At 41.7% G+C, this 17,500-nt stretch overlaps 1 protein-coding gene across 9 annotated transcripts in view; it reads left to right on the top strand.

The window, feature by feature from the left end:
• Positions 1 to 17,500, top strand: part of RAF1 (Raf-1 proto-oncogene, serine/threonine kinase) — a 66,213-nt gene that overhangs the window by 31,664 nt on the left and 17,049 nt on the right. For 8 of the 9 annotated variants that reach the window (XM_032121123.1, XM_032121122.1, XM_032121120.1 and 5 more), the window contains exons 2-5: positions 6,014 to 6,069; positions 14,536 to 14,751; positions 15,472 to 15,584; positions 16,598 to 16,700. In XM_032121123.1, coding sequence (XP_031977014.1) covers positions 14,545 to 14,751; positions 15,472 to 15,584; positions 16,598 to 16,700 — 423 coding nt within the window. In that variant the 5' untranslated portion in view covers positions 6,014 to 6,069; positions 14,536 to 14,544. Of the gene's footprint in view, positions 1 to 1,458; positions 1,484 to 6,013; positions 6,070 to 14,535; positions 14,752 to 15,471; positions 15,585 to 16,597; positions 16,701 to 17,500 lie in introns of those variants that run through there. The other variant, XM_032121125.1, reaches the window with a different exon arrangement.

Genomic DNA, 17,500 nt, shown 5'->3' with positions numbered 1-17,500 from the left:
TTAAATTAACATGGTATGTTAGCAGTGACTGTGAATTAGCTCACGGCTTTTGAGACAGCATGAAGTAGATAGAATTTATTCTGTATGGGTAACCCATGTTTAGTGATGTTCTTACTTTTTCTGAAAAGAAAGTCTACTTTGGCCCAAGTTCTGTGAATAATTCTCCGAGCTCTGCTGGCTCTTGCTGCGTGCGCTGTTTTTTTGTAAACAACGCTTTTGCTTTGAAAAGCAGCTGGCGCACGTTTATTCCTTTAGTGACTTGAATATTGTGTTTGTACTATAAATGTCATCTGTTTTACACAAAGTTGATTTTATTGCAGCAGTGTGTACTGACCTTTTACAGTTTAATAGGATATGGTCATCTTGTGTACTGAAATGCTGCAGTGCACATAGCCGATGAGGGTAAACAAAGTGCTGGTCTTGAGTCACTTGTAAATGAGAAAAGCGTTTTCTTGGTAGAGTTCAGAGCTAGGAGTTAGAACTGATAATTAATAAACAGTATGTTTACATAAGTATTCTTTATTCATTCAGGCTTTTAAGTGATGTAGTCCACGTGATCGAATTGTGTATTTTCCAGTGGGTTTTGCTTGCTTCTGGGAGTAAGGTTTTAACAGCAAGACTCGATTTGTGTAGAACAGCAGGGTGGCAAGTGCAGGTCGCTGCGTTTATTTGCAGTTGCAGGTGTGGCAGCTCTGCCGTTTCTGCTGTGGTGCTCCAAACGCATCCTGGATGCAGCAACGGAGCAAAGCGAGAGCACAGCTTAAATCAGAACTGTTTAACTTCGGGCAAAAGAGCTGGAAAACCGCCTTGCGAATAATCTGTGCATGTGGTGAGCGTGAAAGTGACTGTGCCGTGTTTTCTGGGCACTATCTGGAGATCTGCAATGAGACCTGTATCTCCAGCTCCTGTGATCTGAGCCCCCTTTTATGTTGCTCGCAGTTTCGTTGCTCCGTGCAGTCTCTCCCTCGCTGTGTTGTGGCTCTGCAGATGCTGCGTTGATTACGGGGTGCTGCTGTTTTCCCTCGCTGCTGTGCCAGTGCTTCATCGCAGATTTCACTCCCGTTGCGTACCTGCCATTGGTTCGCCCCTCAGATGCTTCAGTTCTGACAAGCAGCTGACAAAAGGGCGTTAATTAATGGGGCATTCCGATGCAAAGACGTAGTATCGGTAGGAGCAGTTGAGCCATTGGTGTATTTTTAGTTCACAAGCAGAGGGAGGTTGCTTCACTAACTCGCAGCTGGGTGTGGCGTGGGGTTAACCAGATTAATTAAAGCTGGCTCAGAGGTTCAGGCTTTTAAAAATGGCTCTGAGCCCCCATTATAGTCTTCTGTTATATAAATTTTTTCACTGTAGAACAAGCTGGAGTTCTGAAAGTGAGGATTTTAGGAACACTGAGCTGAGAGATTAACAAGAGGAAGATGCAGGATGGTGCACAACTAGAAGAAAGATGTGTCTGATGCTGTTGTAGGGGAAAACATTTAAGGTATATATTGAAATACTTTAACATATGACCAGTTTTCCTTTTTCTGTAGTGTCTTTTAGTTTGCTTCCAGTGTATGTCCCTGTCAGCTGTATCAGTAATATGTTCTAGCTTTTGGATATTCCACTTTCTTGTTCTCAGGCATTTAAGAGTGTTTGCTCAAAGTCTAGTCATACTTTCAGTATTTTATGGTGGTGTTTCAGTCTATTAGCACACCACAAAAGGCACTGCTGTCTCTCTACTCACTTGCTGCCTGTGGTAGAGATGACTAAATTATCATGCTATTTTCTTTATTCAAATTTTCTTCGTGTATAAGAAACGTGTGAGATTTTACATAAGAGTTTTTTGGTGAAACTAAAGGAGCATGGTGAGGCAGGTGAAGATGCCATGTCCTCCCTTTTGTTTGCATGGAATTGTTGCAGAAATGCAGGAACACAGAAGGAGAATCCTGCAAAGAACAGATAGAGGGGACCATTAGACTGGAAGCTTCAATGGTGGAAGTGTTGCTGGGAAGAAAAAATACTGGTTAATCGTATTTTAATTTTTTTTTTTCCAATTCCTAATTTATTGCTACCCAAAAAAATGCTATTTATGTTGTTTCCAAGTCATTATCGTAGAAGGTACACTATTGAAAGTTTCTCGTAAAGGGGAAAGTAAAGTGGAGTTTAATTCCACTTAATGAGGAGGTAAGAGTGCCTGTATGACCTCTCCAGCTTTCACTTGAAAAGGTGTATTTTGATACATGGTAACTTGGAGTTGTGTAAACTTGGCTGTAGAAACTTTGTTCTAAAGTTTCTCTGAAAGGTGCTCAAAAAAATGGCATGGGATGTGACTCTACCTTCACAGTCCTTTTTTTTCCAATTCCTGAAGTTCAGAATTTACCTAGCAATTGTGGATTCCAAGACTACTGTTGGGTTAATATTTTCCTTATTTTGATGATTTCTGATAGTAATTGAATTCCTTCAGATCTAATCTATTGGATAACCCCATTACAATATTTTTTCAGCTCTTTATTTGTGCATTTTCTGTTGTAATTTGATGTGTTTGGGTTTTTTTTTTTTTTTGGTGAAACCTGTGTTGTAAAATTCATGTATTAAAAGTATGGCAAAAGTGTCCAAACTCTACTCTTGAATTTGCATGAGACTGATGTTTAGTTCTTAAAATAAACACACAGCACTGGGGCCACTGTGTGCAAATAACAAACATGTCTGATATTCCAGGACTTTCAGGTTTAAGGTGGGGTAAATTTGTTGATGATCAGTCAGTTTTTCTTAGATTGAAGCAGAAAAGTGTGAGAGTACCTGTGCAAGCTCAGTGACTCCCTGCTTTTCCCAAGCTTTCTTTTCCCTCCCCATCTGCCTCCAATAACTTTGGAAAGCTGTGTCCAATCAATCCCAATCTGTAGGGTGAGCAGGCAGGAACCTGTTTGTGGTGTTGAAGCTGGGAGGGTGCACGTTTCCCTGGTGCCTAATTAGAAAGCTAAGCAGTTTTGGTCACCTGGAAGTCAAGCTGCTGGCTGTGGAGCAGAGTCTCTTCTGGTAAAACAACATTTCTGGCTTTGTCTGATCACTGGGCTCACAGTTTAACTGTTCAGGTTGTGATGGTTGTTATCTTTATGTGGGGAAAAAAAAGCATTTAGAGTTCAGTGCTGGGGAGGGGTTGTTCCAGGCTGGCTGGTCTGCAGAAATGGGATGAAGGGAGTTCTTTAGAGGATGGGTCGTGTGGCTGGCAGAGAATGGAGTAAACGAAGGAGCTGCCAGTGTGCTGCAGCCAGAAGGAGCAACAAAGTGTGCAAGCCTCTAATTTTATGCTGACATTTGACAAGAAATCCGCTGTATTCGGAATGACATTGTCCCTCTGTGCTGAAGGCTGTGGAGCAGCTAGAAGGCTTACACAGGCAATAACAGTGTGCTGCAGCAGGGGGTTGGTGTCAGTGATACAGTGGATTGATTTCAGCTCAGAGACTCAGAGCTTTCTCTTAGATTTCGCCAACCTTTTAAGTTGACTGTGTAACTCGCTCACTGGCAATCAAGAGGTTATAAAAAGAGAGCCAGCTGATGTTGCAATGTAAGCACTGCCCCTGTAGTGGAAAGACTGTCCTTTGGCATGTTCACTGGTGCTATTTTTACCTATTCCAGTAAGATCTGCCCTTGTGATGTTGAATTACAGGACAGTACCTGGAATAATTTTCTGTTACAGAAGTGCTGTACGCTCTGAAGAAAATTTTCAATAAAATTGGGCAGATTGACACTAAAACTGTCTTACATTGAAAAATATTTTTTGTTCTATCAGCACAGATAATACTGTAGCTGTGACTACAAGAGATTCTTTCACTTTTGTTTGCATATTTTGTGTCTGGCAGAGGGGTTTTTTTTAATGTTGGGTACCTTTGTATATTGATTGTTTTGTCTTTCTTGGTTTCTCATGTGGACTTCAAATAGGCAATGTGAAATTTAAAGATGGGGATTAACAGTGTAGCCCAGGAATAAGTGGAGTAGGAGGTTTTGTCCTAATTTCTAAAAGGTCAGGTTGATGTTGGATAAATTTTAATTTGGTGATTCCTTTACGCTATAGGAAATTAATATTTTTTCTGGGAATAAGTTATCAGCACTGCCAGTGACCAAATGCTGTATCTATCCAAATACTTGTCGTGGAAACTGGAGCAAACAGCAGGAATACCCTGAGTGTGAAACACTGGGGTTCAGTGGCACAAGTATCACATAGAGATGTGTGACTGCCTGAATTACAGTGCTGAAATGTCTGACATTTGTGGTTACTTCATCTCAAATACAAGGTGTATTTTCTGAAACCATCAATATCTATAGTTCAGAAGTGACTGACAACACTGAACACCCCAAACCTCAAGCTTTTGTCCTGGCTATTTGTGCATTTAGAAGTTTATTTGGGGCAGAATTTTTCCAAAGCAATGGTTTGACACCAAAGTGTGATGAGTGATTAACTTGTATGAGTTCGGCATTCCCCTTACAGGCCCTTGCTGGCCTTGCTCCTTCTCCTACTCCTCAGTGCATCTCAGGTGGAAATCCTGCAAGCAGGCAAACTTCCTCCAGGACACAGTGATTTTCTTCTCCCTTGGCTTTGCCATTGTCTTAGATGAACAATTCTGGTCAGGTTTAATTGAATCTCACATCTGCAGTAACAGCTGGGCTTTTTGGCAGCTCTTTTACTTCTTAAACCCTTGTTGTTGCCAGTTCTATTAGCAAATGTTCTTACTTTTTTTTTTTTTTTTTGTCATGTGTCTCTTATCTGTCAAGAAAAATAAGTAATTTTTCCTGCCTTACAACTATTGCTTTGGTGGCAGATGGAAATACTGCACCTGCTTCTTCTTCAGCCCATCACATGTATTTTATGCTGTGCTGTCTCTTCTTGATTTATGCATGAGATTTCTTTTTCTTCCTGCTGATTTTACAGTAAAAATGCTTTAGGTTTTCATTCTGTAAAGTCTCTACCCTTCCCCATCAGTTTTCCCTCCTCTTTTTCATGTAACATCATCCATCTTACTGACTCATTGTCTTCTTTTGTATTTGGTTGTAACTAAAGATCTCACCTTTTCCTCTGGTGTGAGAAAAACAGAATTCCTTCCTTCTCCCCAGTCTCCCTGCTTATCTTTTTCCATGATTGAAGGCATATTTACACTATTTTATGTGCCACATTCCTTAATGTTTGTTGGAGACAGGTGTGCTAGGTAGTAAGCAGGGTAAGCTCACAGCTCATATTGTAAGTAGACTTTACTTTAAAAATGGCTCAAGGTGGAGGTCCCAAAGCATTCATCTGATTTCTTGTTAATCTTTGGGAGTTTGCTGTCTTGCTGAAATCATTGCAGCTTCTTTTTGTTTATTTATTTTAATTTTTTCCCTACTTGCTCTGTCCAGAAGAGAAGATACTTCTAACCAAAAGTGAGCTGGCAGTATAAGATCTCTTCTTGATTTTTTCTTGTATTTCTTATAAAGACATGAGGAAGCCGGGACTTCTGGTCTGGAGAAGAAAAAGCTTTTTGGGGGAGGATCCCATAAAGATTTCTTCAGCTTCCCTAGGAATTCTTCCTCTTACAGTTGGTGCTTTTATGCAAGATACAGAGAGCCTTCAGAGGCTTGGCTGCTTGTTACTGTTTTATATGCAAGATTTGTCAACATTTGTGAGTCAGCAAGGTGTTTGGCTAAGTGAGGAACTGACGTGTGAGTAGGGAGTATTCATCTCCTATTTAATTTCTACTTCGGTGAGTTTTTAGCAATAAAAGACTTTCATGATGTTCTGGAATAAGAATGAGATGCTGTTGTGCTGATAGCATTTGGTTGTCCTGCAGTCTGGCCTTGCACTCTGTGTCTCATTACACTGAAATGCTGCATAAAATAATGAAAGGCTGGAAGACCCTGAAAACTCTGAAAGTAGAAGGATGATAATTTATCACTGATGTGACTCACAAAGTAATTTTGTTGTTATTTATTTGGTATGTAGTGCATGTATATGTTTGTCTGTTAAAATGTAAATAACTTCTGTTTTTGTTGTCTTCCACAGATGATGTGCTTCATCCTTTTGTCATAGGACTTCATTTGCTGAAAGGAAAGCTAAAGGTATAAATAACTTTCTTTTATCTTGCCCTTCCTCCTTATCCTGGCCCATTCTTTCTTCTGAGGTGCCTGGACCTTTCCTGGGGGAAGGGAAACTTGGCTCAGCCAAGCTCAGTGCTTGTATTCCTGCACTGCTGCTAAAATTCACTTTTTGTTTTTTGAAAAATACCACAAAATTGATATGGAACATACAGTTGTTCCAGGGCTTGCATTATCAGAAGTGTGTATTTAACTTAAGCTCTTACTTCAGTCAGTCTCCTTGGGTATTTGCTTTGCAGGGGAAAAGCCCTTCCTCACCTTCCTCAGTTTAGAACTTCAGCTCTTGATGTTTGCCTGTCTTCTCCAAATGGCATTTGCCTTTCCACACAACTGCAGATCTGTTGGGAATGATCCAGACCTAATGTAAATTGTGTCTGTGACATTATCTGAAAGCTCTATGTCTGAAACATAATGGCTGGTATGGCGCTTTGTTAAATAAATAGAAACCCACCCAAACCAGAACTGTAATTTCATGGGTGTATTTAATAAGATAATGTTAAAATGGAGCATAATTTCTTTTTGGAGGCTCTCAGGACAGTAAATGTTTGACGTAGTCTTAAGTAATGTTTGTAATATGTGATCTCTAATATTTAAGTACATTCTGTTTTTATTTGCCATTTTATTCAAGTTTCTTTGCAAATACAGGTGCATACAAACCCAGAAAATAAAGTTGTTAGAGCTGTCCAGGCATTATGTTGTGGAAAGATATATCCAACTATGCGCAGGTGCATTTTGTTATAAAATACAAGGGAGAATCCTTCATTTTATCTCCTCCAGAAGCTCTCTCAAGGCCCTTTCCAAGAGTGGCTAGGTGCTTGTCCCTGTGCCCTGCCCTCTGCCCGTCTGGGTATTTCCATGTCCCAGCTCTTGGAATCACATTATTGACCTCCACGTGGCACTGCAGGCCTGGCACAGAGCCCACATTTAATTAAATCGATTTATTGGCTGAGAGCTGCCCTGAGTGAAAGCAGGGAGCACCTGGCTCTTGGACCGGCTGGGGCAGATCATCCTATTGGGATGCACAGGTAATTCAGCATTGCCTGGTGCTTTGCAGTGCTGTTTAACAGCACCATGCAGGCTCTCTGTACAGTGTGATGTGAGCACAGCTCCCAGCAGCTTCTTTAATAATCCTCAGGCTGTTCCTTCTCTCCAAGCTGAGCTTGCTGTAGATCTGGGGTATTCTCAGTGCTGGTGTCCTCAATGCTGCTGCGTTTCCTACACGCGACCGAGGGAGGACAGAGCCAGGAATTCTTTGTGCTGAGGTTCTCAGTCACTTTTTTGTTTAATCCTTGAGAACTTGTGTGGGAAGGGCATTTGGTGGATTGCTGACATTTGAGTAACTTTTTTCATCCTTGCTGTAAAGTGGATGAGTTCCAGGCAACTGCAAACACAGTTTGGGGCTTTCAGACTGGAAACAATTGGAGAATGAGCAAGTGCAGAATGCAGATAGGCACATGGCTGGGAAGGTATGTGCACTTGATTGAGAGACTTGGGGTGAAAAAAAAGGCTTGTCCAGAGTGTTTTGACCATGTAAAGACAAAACACTTGTAGTCCCACTTCTGTCTGCAGTGCAAGGCCCATTTTAAAGAGGTGTCTCTGTAAATCTCTCTTTGGAGAATTCTCCTGGGAAGAATTTAACATAATGGCACAGAAACAAGAAGTCTGAATGACAGGACTGTCATATGATGTGATTCTGATACAATCAGCTTTAAGAAAGCAGTGTTCAGTCCTTTTTGTTTCTAGTAATGAGTTTGAATTTGCTGAATTAAAAAAGGAGAACGTCTTAAATATCACTTCAGCCTTAGTAGTCTTCATAATGTTAAGAGCACGTTAGAGAAAAAAATTATGAAATATTGTACTAAAAAAAAGTGGAAGTTTTATTCCATGGCAGAGTTCTGGTGCTTTGATAGCAAAACTTGTATAAAACATATGTGCACTTTCCTTGCTTGCTTTTTCCTTTCCTACTGTTTCAATAGTAATTTCATAAACTTCTTTGTGAATCTATATAAACTCAGCAGCTGTACTTAAATCCAATTTAAAAACATTCTGACTGCTTAGAAACACCTGCTGCATTTTTCTTTTTACTTGGGATTGGTTTTTTGCTTTGCCAAAGGGAAAGCTTTGGATTCTGGGTGTTCAGTGCTCCTGTTTCTCTAATGTAGGAATTGTGGTTTCATAGGGAAGCTTAGAGCTCCATATTTAAATTTCATAGAAATATCACGTGGAAAGAAATGGGTGACTGACGTGGGAATGATCTGTTTGGAAAGGACAAACCAAACAGATCTTCCTGAGAATTGGCTGGGAAAAGTATTCTGGAGCTGTTACAACCAACAGAGAGCAGGCACAGAGTGGCCAAAGGTGCAGATTGTTTTGGTGACAAATTCCTGTTAAGCAGAGCCCAAAGTACAGCCTGCTGCAGCCAGGTAGTCTGACTGGGTTTGTGATTACTAGCCAGAGTTTCACTCTGAAAGTAGCTTTTAGCTAAAAAGGCATTAATCTTACCAATTAATAAGTCTAAAAGCAGGTTGAGAGTTGTATTGCTTATGTCCTCCTTACTGTAGGGCCCACTTGTTGGAAAACCAGTGTTATTTTTTTTCCTGAAGGCTGAAGTAGTGACTAAGAACAGAATAGTTTTGATAAATTAAGAAAAAAGAGAAAATATAACTTCCAAGATCCGAACATCAGAGGCAGAAATTGTATGTGTTTCAGTACTGGTTGTTCTTTGTTCGGTTTGGTTTTTTTTTTTCCTGAACACTGACTTTCCTTCTGTTAATTTTTAATTTTTGTCAGTTGTGTTAGGCAGGAGTTTGCTTTTTGGCATTGATCTCTTGAAATGAAGGACACATGAAGGAAAAGCACCAACCTTGTAGACGTTAGAGGGATCTGCCTGGGTTGTTACACTGATCCTGATTCATGCCCTGCATTTATATTTCCATGGATCACAACTTTATTTATTGATATAGGAATGGGTCCCTATTTATCCTCTACTGCTCTGAAAAGCTACTTTTAAAAAATACTGGTATGGATCATAACAGAGATTTGTCTGGTTTGAATTTCCGGTTTTCCCCCAGATAATTAGTCACCCAAGCAATATTAAATCAATTGATACTTACTGTATGGGAGGAGAAAAGGCCACAGTTAAATGGATCATTGATCTTTTTGTGTCAGAGATGAAAACTTTTCTTCTAAGCAGCTTTTCAAGCTTATATTTACTGACAAAAGTTTGTATTTTGAAATAGATTCTGGACTTTGTTCTGTGCTGTTTTGCCTTTGTAGATGTACTCCATGAAACGTGACTGTGTGTGGATAAAAATGGCAGCACGTGTGTGTTGGCAGGGGGGACTGTTTCAACATATTTCTAAGGGCTTTTTGGTGTTTGTTTCAGAAAAAAGAAAGCACAAAGTACCTAAACTCTGTAGTGAGAGTTTAGCTTTGTAACATGTGAACTTGCAGCCTAATTCGGTCCCAGTTCTGGCATTTCTGAGGGAGGGAGACTGAAATTTTTAACAGTCCAGACCAGCAATTTGTCCTGGTCATGGAAAAAGTCAGAGTAACTTGCAGTACCTTTTGAATTGGAATGAATGACATGAATGTATTGATTGTGTATGAGTGACTGATCTCCAGGAATTTGTTCCTGTCAGATGTGCACATTCCAGAGCCGATCCGTGCTTTTGGTTTGATACGTGTTCCAGTGATTCATTAGCAGGATCTGCAATGTATGCAAAAAGCACTGATGAAAAGTGCAGTCTTGGTCACAGTGTGCAGTATTGCTGGGGACTTGCAGGCGTAAATGATGTTTTTTTTCTGCTTAGGCTGAACATTTAATGTGAAACCAATCTGTATCAGTTTCCCAGCAGTTGTGGATCTACAAGAGGACCGATCTACTTCCATATCTTAAAATATTCTTTGAATGCTGCTCTTGCAGTTTCAGTTGTAGGAAGGCTGTTTGGAGGCATTTTCATGGAAGTGATGAGCTGCAGAAAGAAAAGTTTTGAAGACGATTTTTAGAAAGATGCATGAAAATATCCAGCTGGCAGTGGATTATTTGAGCATGGCATAAACATAAATCCAGTATCTGATAATGATTATGTTTCAGAAACATGCTTGTAATTAATTTTAAGAGAGAAAAGCTAGTTTTTCTGGAATAGACAAACCTAAGAAGAATATAATTATGAAGGCATCATCGTAAAATCTTTCCTCCTTTATTTTAAATTAAATTTCTCCTTAGAACACAGTTTCAAATATCTTTTCACTGGAGTGGATTGGTGTGGATCTTGGGGGAGCTGGAGTAAATGAGCATAGTGAGTAAAAATGCCTCTAATCAATTACTGCTTGGAGCAAAATACCCAAAGGGAATAAACAAATCAATGCCAGGGCCCAGGTTACAGGACGCTGCAGGGTGGGCTGTGCTCTGCACGTGAATTACCTGCTGAGGTGGACTCAAACCTGTGTCCAGAGATGGTCTTCCTGCTTTGTTCTGCTGTTGTGCCCGTTCAGTGCTCCCTGAATGAGCTAGAAATTGTGTGTGGCTGTGCAATATTAGGTTGTGTCATTAAATGTTATGTTCTGTCAGCTCAAAGCTGGTCAGTTAGGTTCCATATTAATTCTCTTCCCTCATACCTGTGCATGCAGTGAGCTGCTGGAGTTCCAAGGGGATAGTTTTGTATGTATTAATATAAATTTTAAGCCAGCTTTCTATGCACTGGAGGGCAGAGGAAAGGTGTAAGTCATTTGAAAATCACTTCCTAGGCAGCAGCTTTTCTGGCTGTCTATTCTTCCATGATAATAATTTGGAATAAGGCTTGAGAAGTGAGCATGGCTGCCCATGCACTACCAGAATTTGAGTGTTCTCAACCAGACTGTTGCTGGCCCGAGTGAAGAGGTGTTTGTGAGGCCCTGGAACCTCTTGTCAGCCACAGAGGGTTGTCTGGGAATAGCTGCAAGAGTCAGCAGCAGGACAATTAGGGTTTCTTCAACAAGCTCCACCTTTCCAGCTGCAAGCCCTTGTACAGTGGATGCCAGAGCAGGTTTAGCAACTTTCCATCAGGGATTCCCTGTCTCTCCCCCGGAGACTGTGAATATCTGTTAAACTTCCCCTTCTTCTCCTGTGCCCCTCCACCCTCAGGCCACTTGGCAGGTTTTTGTCAGCTCCAGGCCAGATCTGACCTCTGTTCTCATCTGTTCCCTTCAGTGCTGTCTCCTCCTTGAGTGCACAAGTAGAACCTAGAGCCCTCAGTTTAGGAAGGAAGGAGAGCTAAGGATGGTGTGTGTGGCACATCCACTTTCTAGGAAAAGAACTCTCGACATCTGTGAGCAAACCCAGACTGCCAGGAACTCAATCCTCAGCCAAAAAAGATGGCAAAACCCCACTGATAAAGGACAGTGGCAAGAGAGAGCAGGGTGTTGCTGGAGGGGAGGATTGTGCCAGACGTGCACAGTCTTGAGACTGTCCAGCACTTACTGAGGCAAAGATCCTGGGAGAGAAGGATGCAAATGCCTAATTAAAGATAGAACTGACATGTGGATATACAGAAGGCTGATAGCAGTTGCTGTCTATGTTTTTCTGTGTGTGCAACAACCTTAAAATACATTGCTGTGATCTTCCCTGGCAGTCTGTGCTTCAGTGTGCAGTGTTTGGGAGAGAGAATACCCTGAGAGCAGGGTAGTAACTTTTTTGGTATGAAGCTTATCTTTTGTCAAAATGCAAGTTTGAATTCTTTGTCATTTCCTGCTCTCTCTGGAGTTTTTCAGGAAATGTTGGCAGCATATCAAAATATTAAATATAAAGGCTGTAATGTTGGGCTGTTGTCAGCTTCTATCAGCAAGGACAACAAGGGGGTTTTGATGGCTGCCCTGCCATTCCTTATCTCGCCTTCTCAGCAGAGAAATCAAGTTGAACTCCTTTTCTTGTTTTGTCTCATCTGTTACCTGGAAGGGTGAAACAAAGGAGTTTCCCATAGGGGGTAAGTTAAGGGAAGCTCTCTGGGTTTCATCTTTCCCCTCTTATCTAACATTTTATCTCAGTTTTTATTGCTGCCATCTAAGTAGTTACTCCTTCAGCTGCCATGTGCATTATATGGGTGTTGCAACTGAACATAACTTGTTTTTCACCTTCCTGATGCCTAGGAATTGTGAGATGTTGTAGGTGCTTATGTGTGGTGAACTTGGTTGTATTCCTCAATTTTATCTCCCTTCCATTTTTCACAGTATCTCAGTGTCTTCCTATTCCTTATTCCCTTTTTACATCAAATATAAAACTCTTTTAAAAATTTATATGCCATAGATTTAAAAATAAAAAAAAAAATCCAAATATGGCAGTCCTGTTAGATTTTGACTGGGCATTGAGTTTTAAATCTTACTGGCATTTAAATATTTGGCACCTTTGGACAACTGGACCTGCACAGCTGATGGATTCAGGAATGACAGGGATTGGCAGGAGGGAAGGTGAGGATATGTTGTCACTGTGTACCTTGTCAGTGAAGGAGATATTTAGGAACTGGCTGAAAGTTCTCTTTGAGGCTGAGAGTTCTGCTGCTCTGGGGTTTGCATGCAGTGGTGATGACTTCACCTAAACCAAACCTTTCTCTGGAACTTTGTTACATTTCCTTTCTGGCTGCTGGTCAGAGCTGGGTTTAGGTCTGGAGCAAATTTACTTGCAAATGCAGCTATGGCTTTTCAGAGCTGTGCTGTGAAGGAAAACACTCTGAAATTCAGCTTATCCTTCTGGGCACCCCAGAATGGACACTTAACATTAGTAGAGATCTTTTTTATCCAAGAATTCCATTGTTTTAACTTTTTCAGTGAAACAAACACCGTTGGCTTTTCTCTGACATAAACATAAGGAAATGTATTGGAGGGTTCAAATAATTTACAACAAAGGAGGTGCAGGACCACACATGAAATGAGACTTGAGCAGCTGATGACAGGTGTTCAGTAATGTAGTGTTGGCTGCTCTGAATTAGGTTGTTTGATTTCAGTACAGACTTTGGTTTTGCTTAGTTTTGAATACGATGTTTGAATATAATTTGGAGTTCAAGCTGCATTGCAGTTGGGATAGCTGGGGAAAACATACAATGATACCTTTGTCCCTGCATGTGCAAAAACGTGTGCTGGTTTGGAAGTGTGCAGGGGAGGGGGTTGTTTGTGTCCTTGCACTGGAAGATGTTTTTAAAATCATAAAAGTATTTGGGTTGAAAGGGACCTCAAAGCCCATCCAGTGCCACCCCTGCCATGGGCAGGGACACCTTGCACTACTCCAGAGTTCTCCAAGCCCCAGTGTCCAGCCTGGCCTTGGACACTTCCAGGGATCCAGGGGCAGCCACAGCTTCTCTTGGTACCCTGTGCCAGGGCCTGCCCGCCCTCCCAGCCAAGAGTTTCTCCCCAGTATCCCATCTAAACCTAATCGTTGTCTGTTTGAAGCCATTCCCTCTTGTCCTTTTAATTGTAAATAATCCCTCTCCATGTTTCTTGTTGGCTCTTTTCAGGTGCTGGAGGGCTGCAATTAGGTCAGCCTGGAGCCTTCTCTTCTCCAGGCTGAACAATCCCAGTTCTCCCAGGCTTTATTGATGCTGAAATGTAACAGAGCATAGTGCGTGTGAGGGTTGAGAAATTTTTTTGCTGTTTTCATACTATGTAAATTGTGATAGTATTAAATAAAAACCCAAATAACCAAAGCCCCAAAATCAGTGACAAAACCAGTTTCCTTAATTAATTCTTTATATTATAATTCCTGTTAAGCCTCTTTTCTTTAACAGTCTGGGCTAATGCTTGTGTGGCATATCTGGTTTATAGGACTGTTGTTCTGGCCTGCGGCTACAGATCCCTTCTCTCTGTGAGCCAGGACAGGACCCAGGGAACGACTGGAGCTGTGTCAGGGGAGATTTGGGTTGGAGAGCAGGGAAAGGTTCTTCCCCCAGAGGCTGCTGGGCACTGCCCAGGCTCCCCAGGGAATGGGCACGGCCCCGAGGCTGCCAGAGCTCCAGGAGCGTTGGGACAGCGCTGCCAGGGATGCCCAGGGTGGGGTTGTTGGGGGGTCTGTGCAGGGCCAGGAGCTGGACTGATGGTCCTTGTGAGTCCTTTCCAGCTGAGGATATTCTGTGATTCTGTGATCTGGCTGCCTTCCTGAAGGCCCCTCAGACACTGATTATGTAGATTAACGTGGTGAAGGGCTCCTGTGACCCCGAGGTGCAGTGGGAGGAGGTACACATGTATTCCTCGTGCTCTGTTTGTGTGTAGAAAGTCAAATGCCTTCAAGAGTCAGGCTGATTGTGCAGCTGTGGCTGAGCTGTACCCTGCATGTGTAGGTTGATCACATCACGAGGCAGTGCAGCTCCAGATGCTTCCAGCAAAGGCTGAGGTTCGTTGTGTCAGGAGGAGAAAGCACCACTTCGAGTGACGGACATGGCCATCTTCCTGACTCTCTCTCCGTAGGCCGCATCAATGGAGCACATCCAGGGAGCTTGGAAGACCATCAGCAATGGGTTTGGGCTCAAGGATTCTGTCTTTGATGGCCCCAACTGTATTTCACCAACCATTGTCCAGCAGTTTGGTTACCAGCGCCGGGCGTCCGACGATGGCAAAATCTCGGATGCTTCCAAAACCAGCAATACCATCCGTGTTTTCCTGCCCAACAAGCAGCGCACCGTGGTGAGTCTGTGCTGCCTTTGTCTCAGAATCCCACTGCTGCCACTGGGACGTGGATCTGGCATGAGAAATGCCCAGCTTCAGAAGGGTCTTACTGTGATCAAGTGATGGTCAGCAGTTGGTTGGTTTTAGAGGATGTATTCTAAACATGCGCTGTATCTGTATTCTGAGAAGCTGTGGATTCGCTGCCTCAGTGCTGTGAATTTTCTGATGTACATGAGCATGTTTCATATTAAAAGACAGTTGTTGGCTGACCTAAACAATGATGCCTGTATGACAGTTCTGTCACCATTTTCCTCACTTGGATGCCCACAGTGAAGTGTGGGGGTTAAAGCTGAAGTGAAACTTCTTGAGGGAACACTTCTGTTCAGCTTCTTGGAGCTCAGTGTACCTAATAATAGTCTTACCCAAAGTTCCCTGAAATCTAAATTAAGCCTTTTTCTGTACTTGAGGTAACTTTATTTGCCTGCATTTCTATTCCTTCTATGGGCTACTTGTATAAAATCCTGTTTCATAGAAATTTAGTAATTGTAAGAAATGGAGAAGTTATAAAAGGGCTTCAGAACTTCCTTTGCAGGAGTGCGCAAAAGTGCACTTTGTGCAGCTTTCCTGGAGTTTCTAAGGAAAATGAAAAAATGGTCTTCCGTTCCCGGAAAAGCTTAAAGAAATTGTGCAGTCAGTGCCTAAATGTTTTGTTGCTTTTTTTTTTTCCTTTGGCCACAGGTGAATGTGCGAAATGGGATGACCTTGCATGACTGTCTCATGAAGGCACTGAAAGTAAGAGGTCTGCAGCCAGAGTGCTGCGCAGTTTTTCGACTTCTTGCTGAACCAAAAGGGTAAGAGTGAAACTTCCACCCAGAGAATGTAAAGATCTTGGGTTTGGAATAGCAGCAGTCATGCTTTCTTCCCCTCTGGCTAATTTCTTTAAAAGCAGTTTGGTTGTGAACACTTCCATTATGCTTTCTTTGCCCTCTTCTAGGGTAACTCTGTCAGCTTCCTGGGTATTAACAATTTTATTTTTGTTTCAAAGCTAAATATTGAAAATACTTAAAATGGAGGGGTTCACTGAAGTGCTTGCAGCCCCTTGGTGAGGGTTGTGCTGTGCTCTAGATGAACTGATGCCTTCCTTCATATTTGAGGTGCATTTCTATGCTGCATTTGTAGTTGGTGAATTCAGTGTTAGTGATTCTTAGCCCACTTCCCTGAACAGTTCTGTGTGCTCAGTTTTAAGGCTCTACATTCCTCTACAACTTCCCAGTGTTTGGATTTCAATCTCACTTTAGATATTCCTTATTTTTTTGTAGGACCGGGGATGCTGCTGTTAAATACCAAATGATTGTTTTAGAAGCTGAGGGAGTGAAGGTGTCTCATGGAGTTAATGCACTTAACTTCACGCCTCCTAAGGCTTGGGTTTAAAGCTCCCTGTAGCCTCAGGCATTTGTGGGGTTACATCTTTGTGCAACTGAGGCCATTCTGGGGTCACCAGTCATGTCAGTACCCAAGCACCTGAAAATGGCTTTTGTGTCACTGAGTCACTCATAATTCCTGTTACATTTATAAGGGTATTTCTGTGACTCCATTAAACCTTCTAGGTGCTCTATGTCAAATATTATGTATAAATAACATGTTAAAAAATGAGCAGAAAAACAGGTGGCTTGCAATGTGTTCCAGGTTGTTTCTGACTTTTTGAGTGAAAGACACTGAGATCTGTCTAGCTCACTGTAAGAAGTTAGCCATGCTTTTCTGGGTATTTGTTTTCAGCTTACTCAAGAAAACTCACAAAACATAATTGTTGATGAGGCCAGGCTTATCTCCAAAATGATTTTGTTGTCCGCATTTTCTCTTTCAGAAAAAAAGTGCGTTTGGATTGGAACACAGATGCTGCCTCCCTGATTGGAGAGGAGCTGCGAGTGGACTTCCTTGATCACGTCCCCCTCACCACACACAATTTTGTAAGCTTTTCCTGCTCTGTATTCTGGTGTCAGTTGCATCCATTGAACCACATATTTGGCCAAAGAATGCTTTGGGCATTAGATAACTTCTGGCTTTCTGGACACAGGGATTTTCAGAAGTTGTGGTTGATTCCTTCACCCCCGCTCCCCACCAATTGAATTGGCTAAGTATCAGTTTGCAGTGAAATGCCAGAATTGTATTTATTACACTGGTGATCCCCAGGTGTCAGAGACTGTCAAAGCTCACAACATGCATATTCTTCACAGGTCTGATGATTGCCGTTTTCATTTTATATAAATGCCTATGTCTGTAACTGTTGTGTTAAGATAACGACATCTTTAGAGTCCAGTAAAGGGAGAAAATTTCCATTTTCAATCTCTGTCTCGTCAGTCAAAAAGGCTGGATAAGTTCAGCAGCTTTATTGGACTGGTGGTATTTGTACTGCATATTCGGGGTGCTGTTAATTCTGCAGGCCATGACATTGTTTTGTGAGTTAATGCTGCCTTGTGATTTGACAGAGTGTCCTTTGGGGAATGAAAGGTTTTAGTTTTGTAGTTCCTTCTCAGAAATGGATTATTTATTCCATACAGAACAAATAAGTAGAAGGTGGTTTTGTGCTTTGTGGGTTTTTTAATTAATTTTTTTTTTTAATTCTTTTTTGTTTACAAAGAGATAATGCCCATCTCTTAACAGTTGTACCTTGCAATATGTTCTCCTTCCTGGGAAGGAACTCTGTTTCTATATTTCAGCCTTTGTATTGTTTTGTTCTAGAAATACATTGTGCCAAGTGGCAAACCTA

Source organism: Corvus moneduloides, chromosome 11, assembly GCF_009650955.1.
Source record: "Corvus moneduloides isolate bCorMon1 chromosome 11, bCorMon1.pri, whole genome shotgun sequence".
In the NCBI taxonomy this organism is placed as follows: Eukaryota; Metazoa; Chordata; class Aves; order Passeriformes; family Corvidae; genus Corvus; species Corvus moneduloides.
The sequence above is the reverse complement of the archived record's forward strand: the minus strand, read 5'-3'. Positions and strand labels throughout refer to the sequence as shown.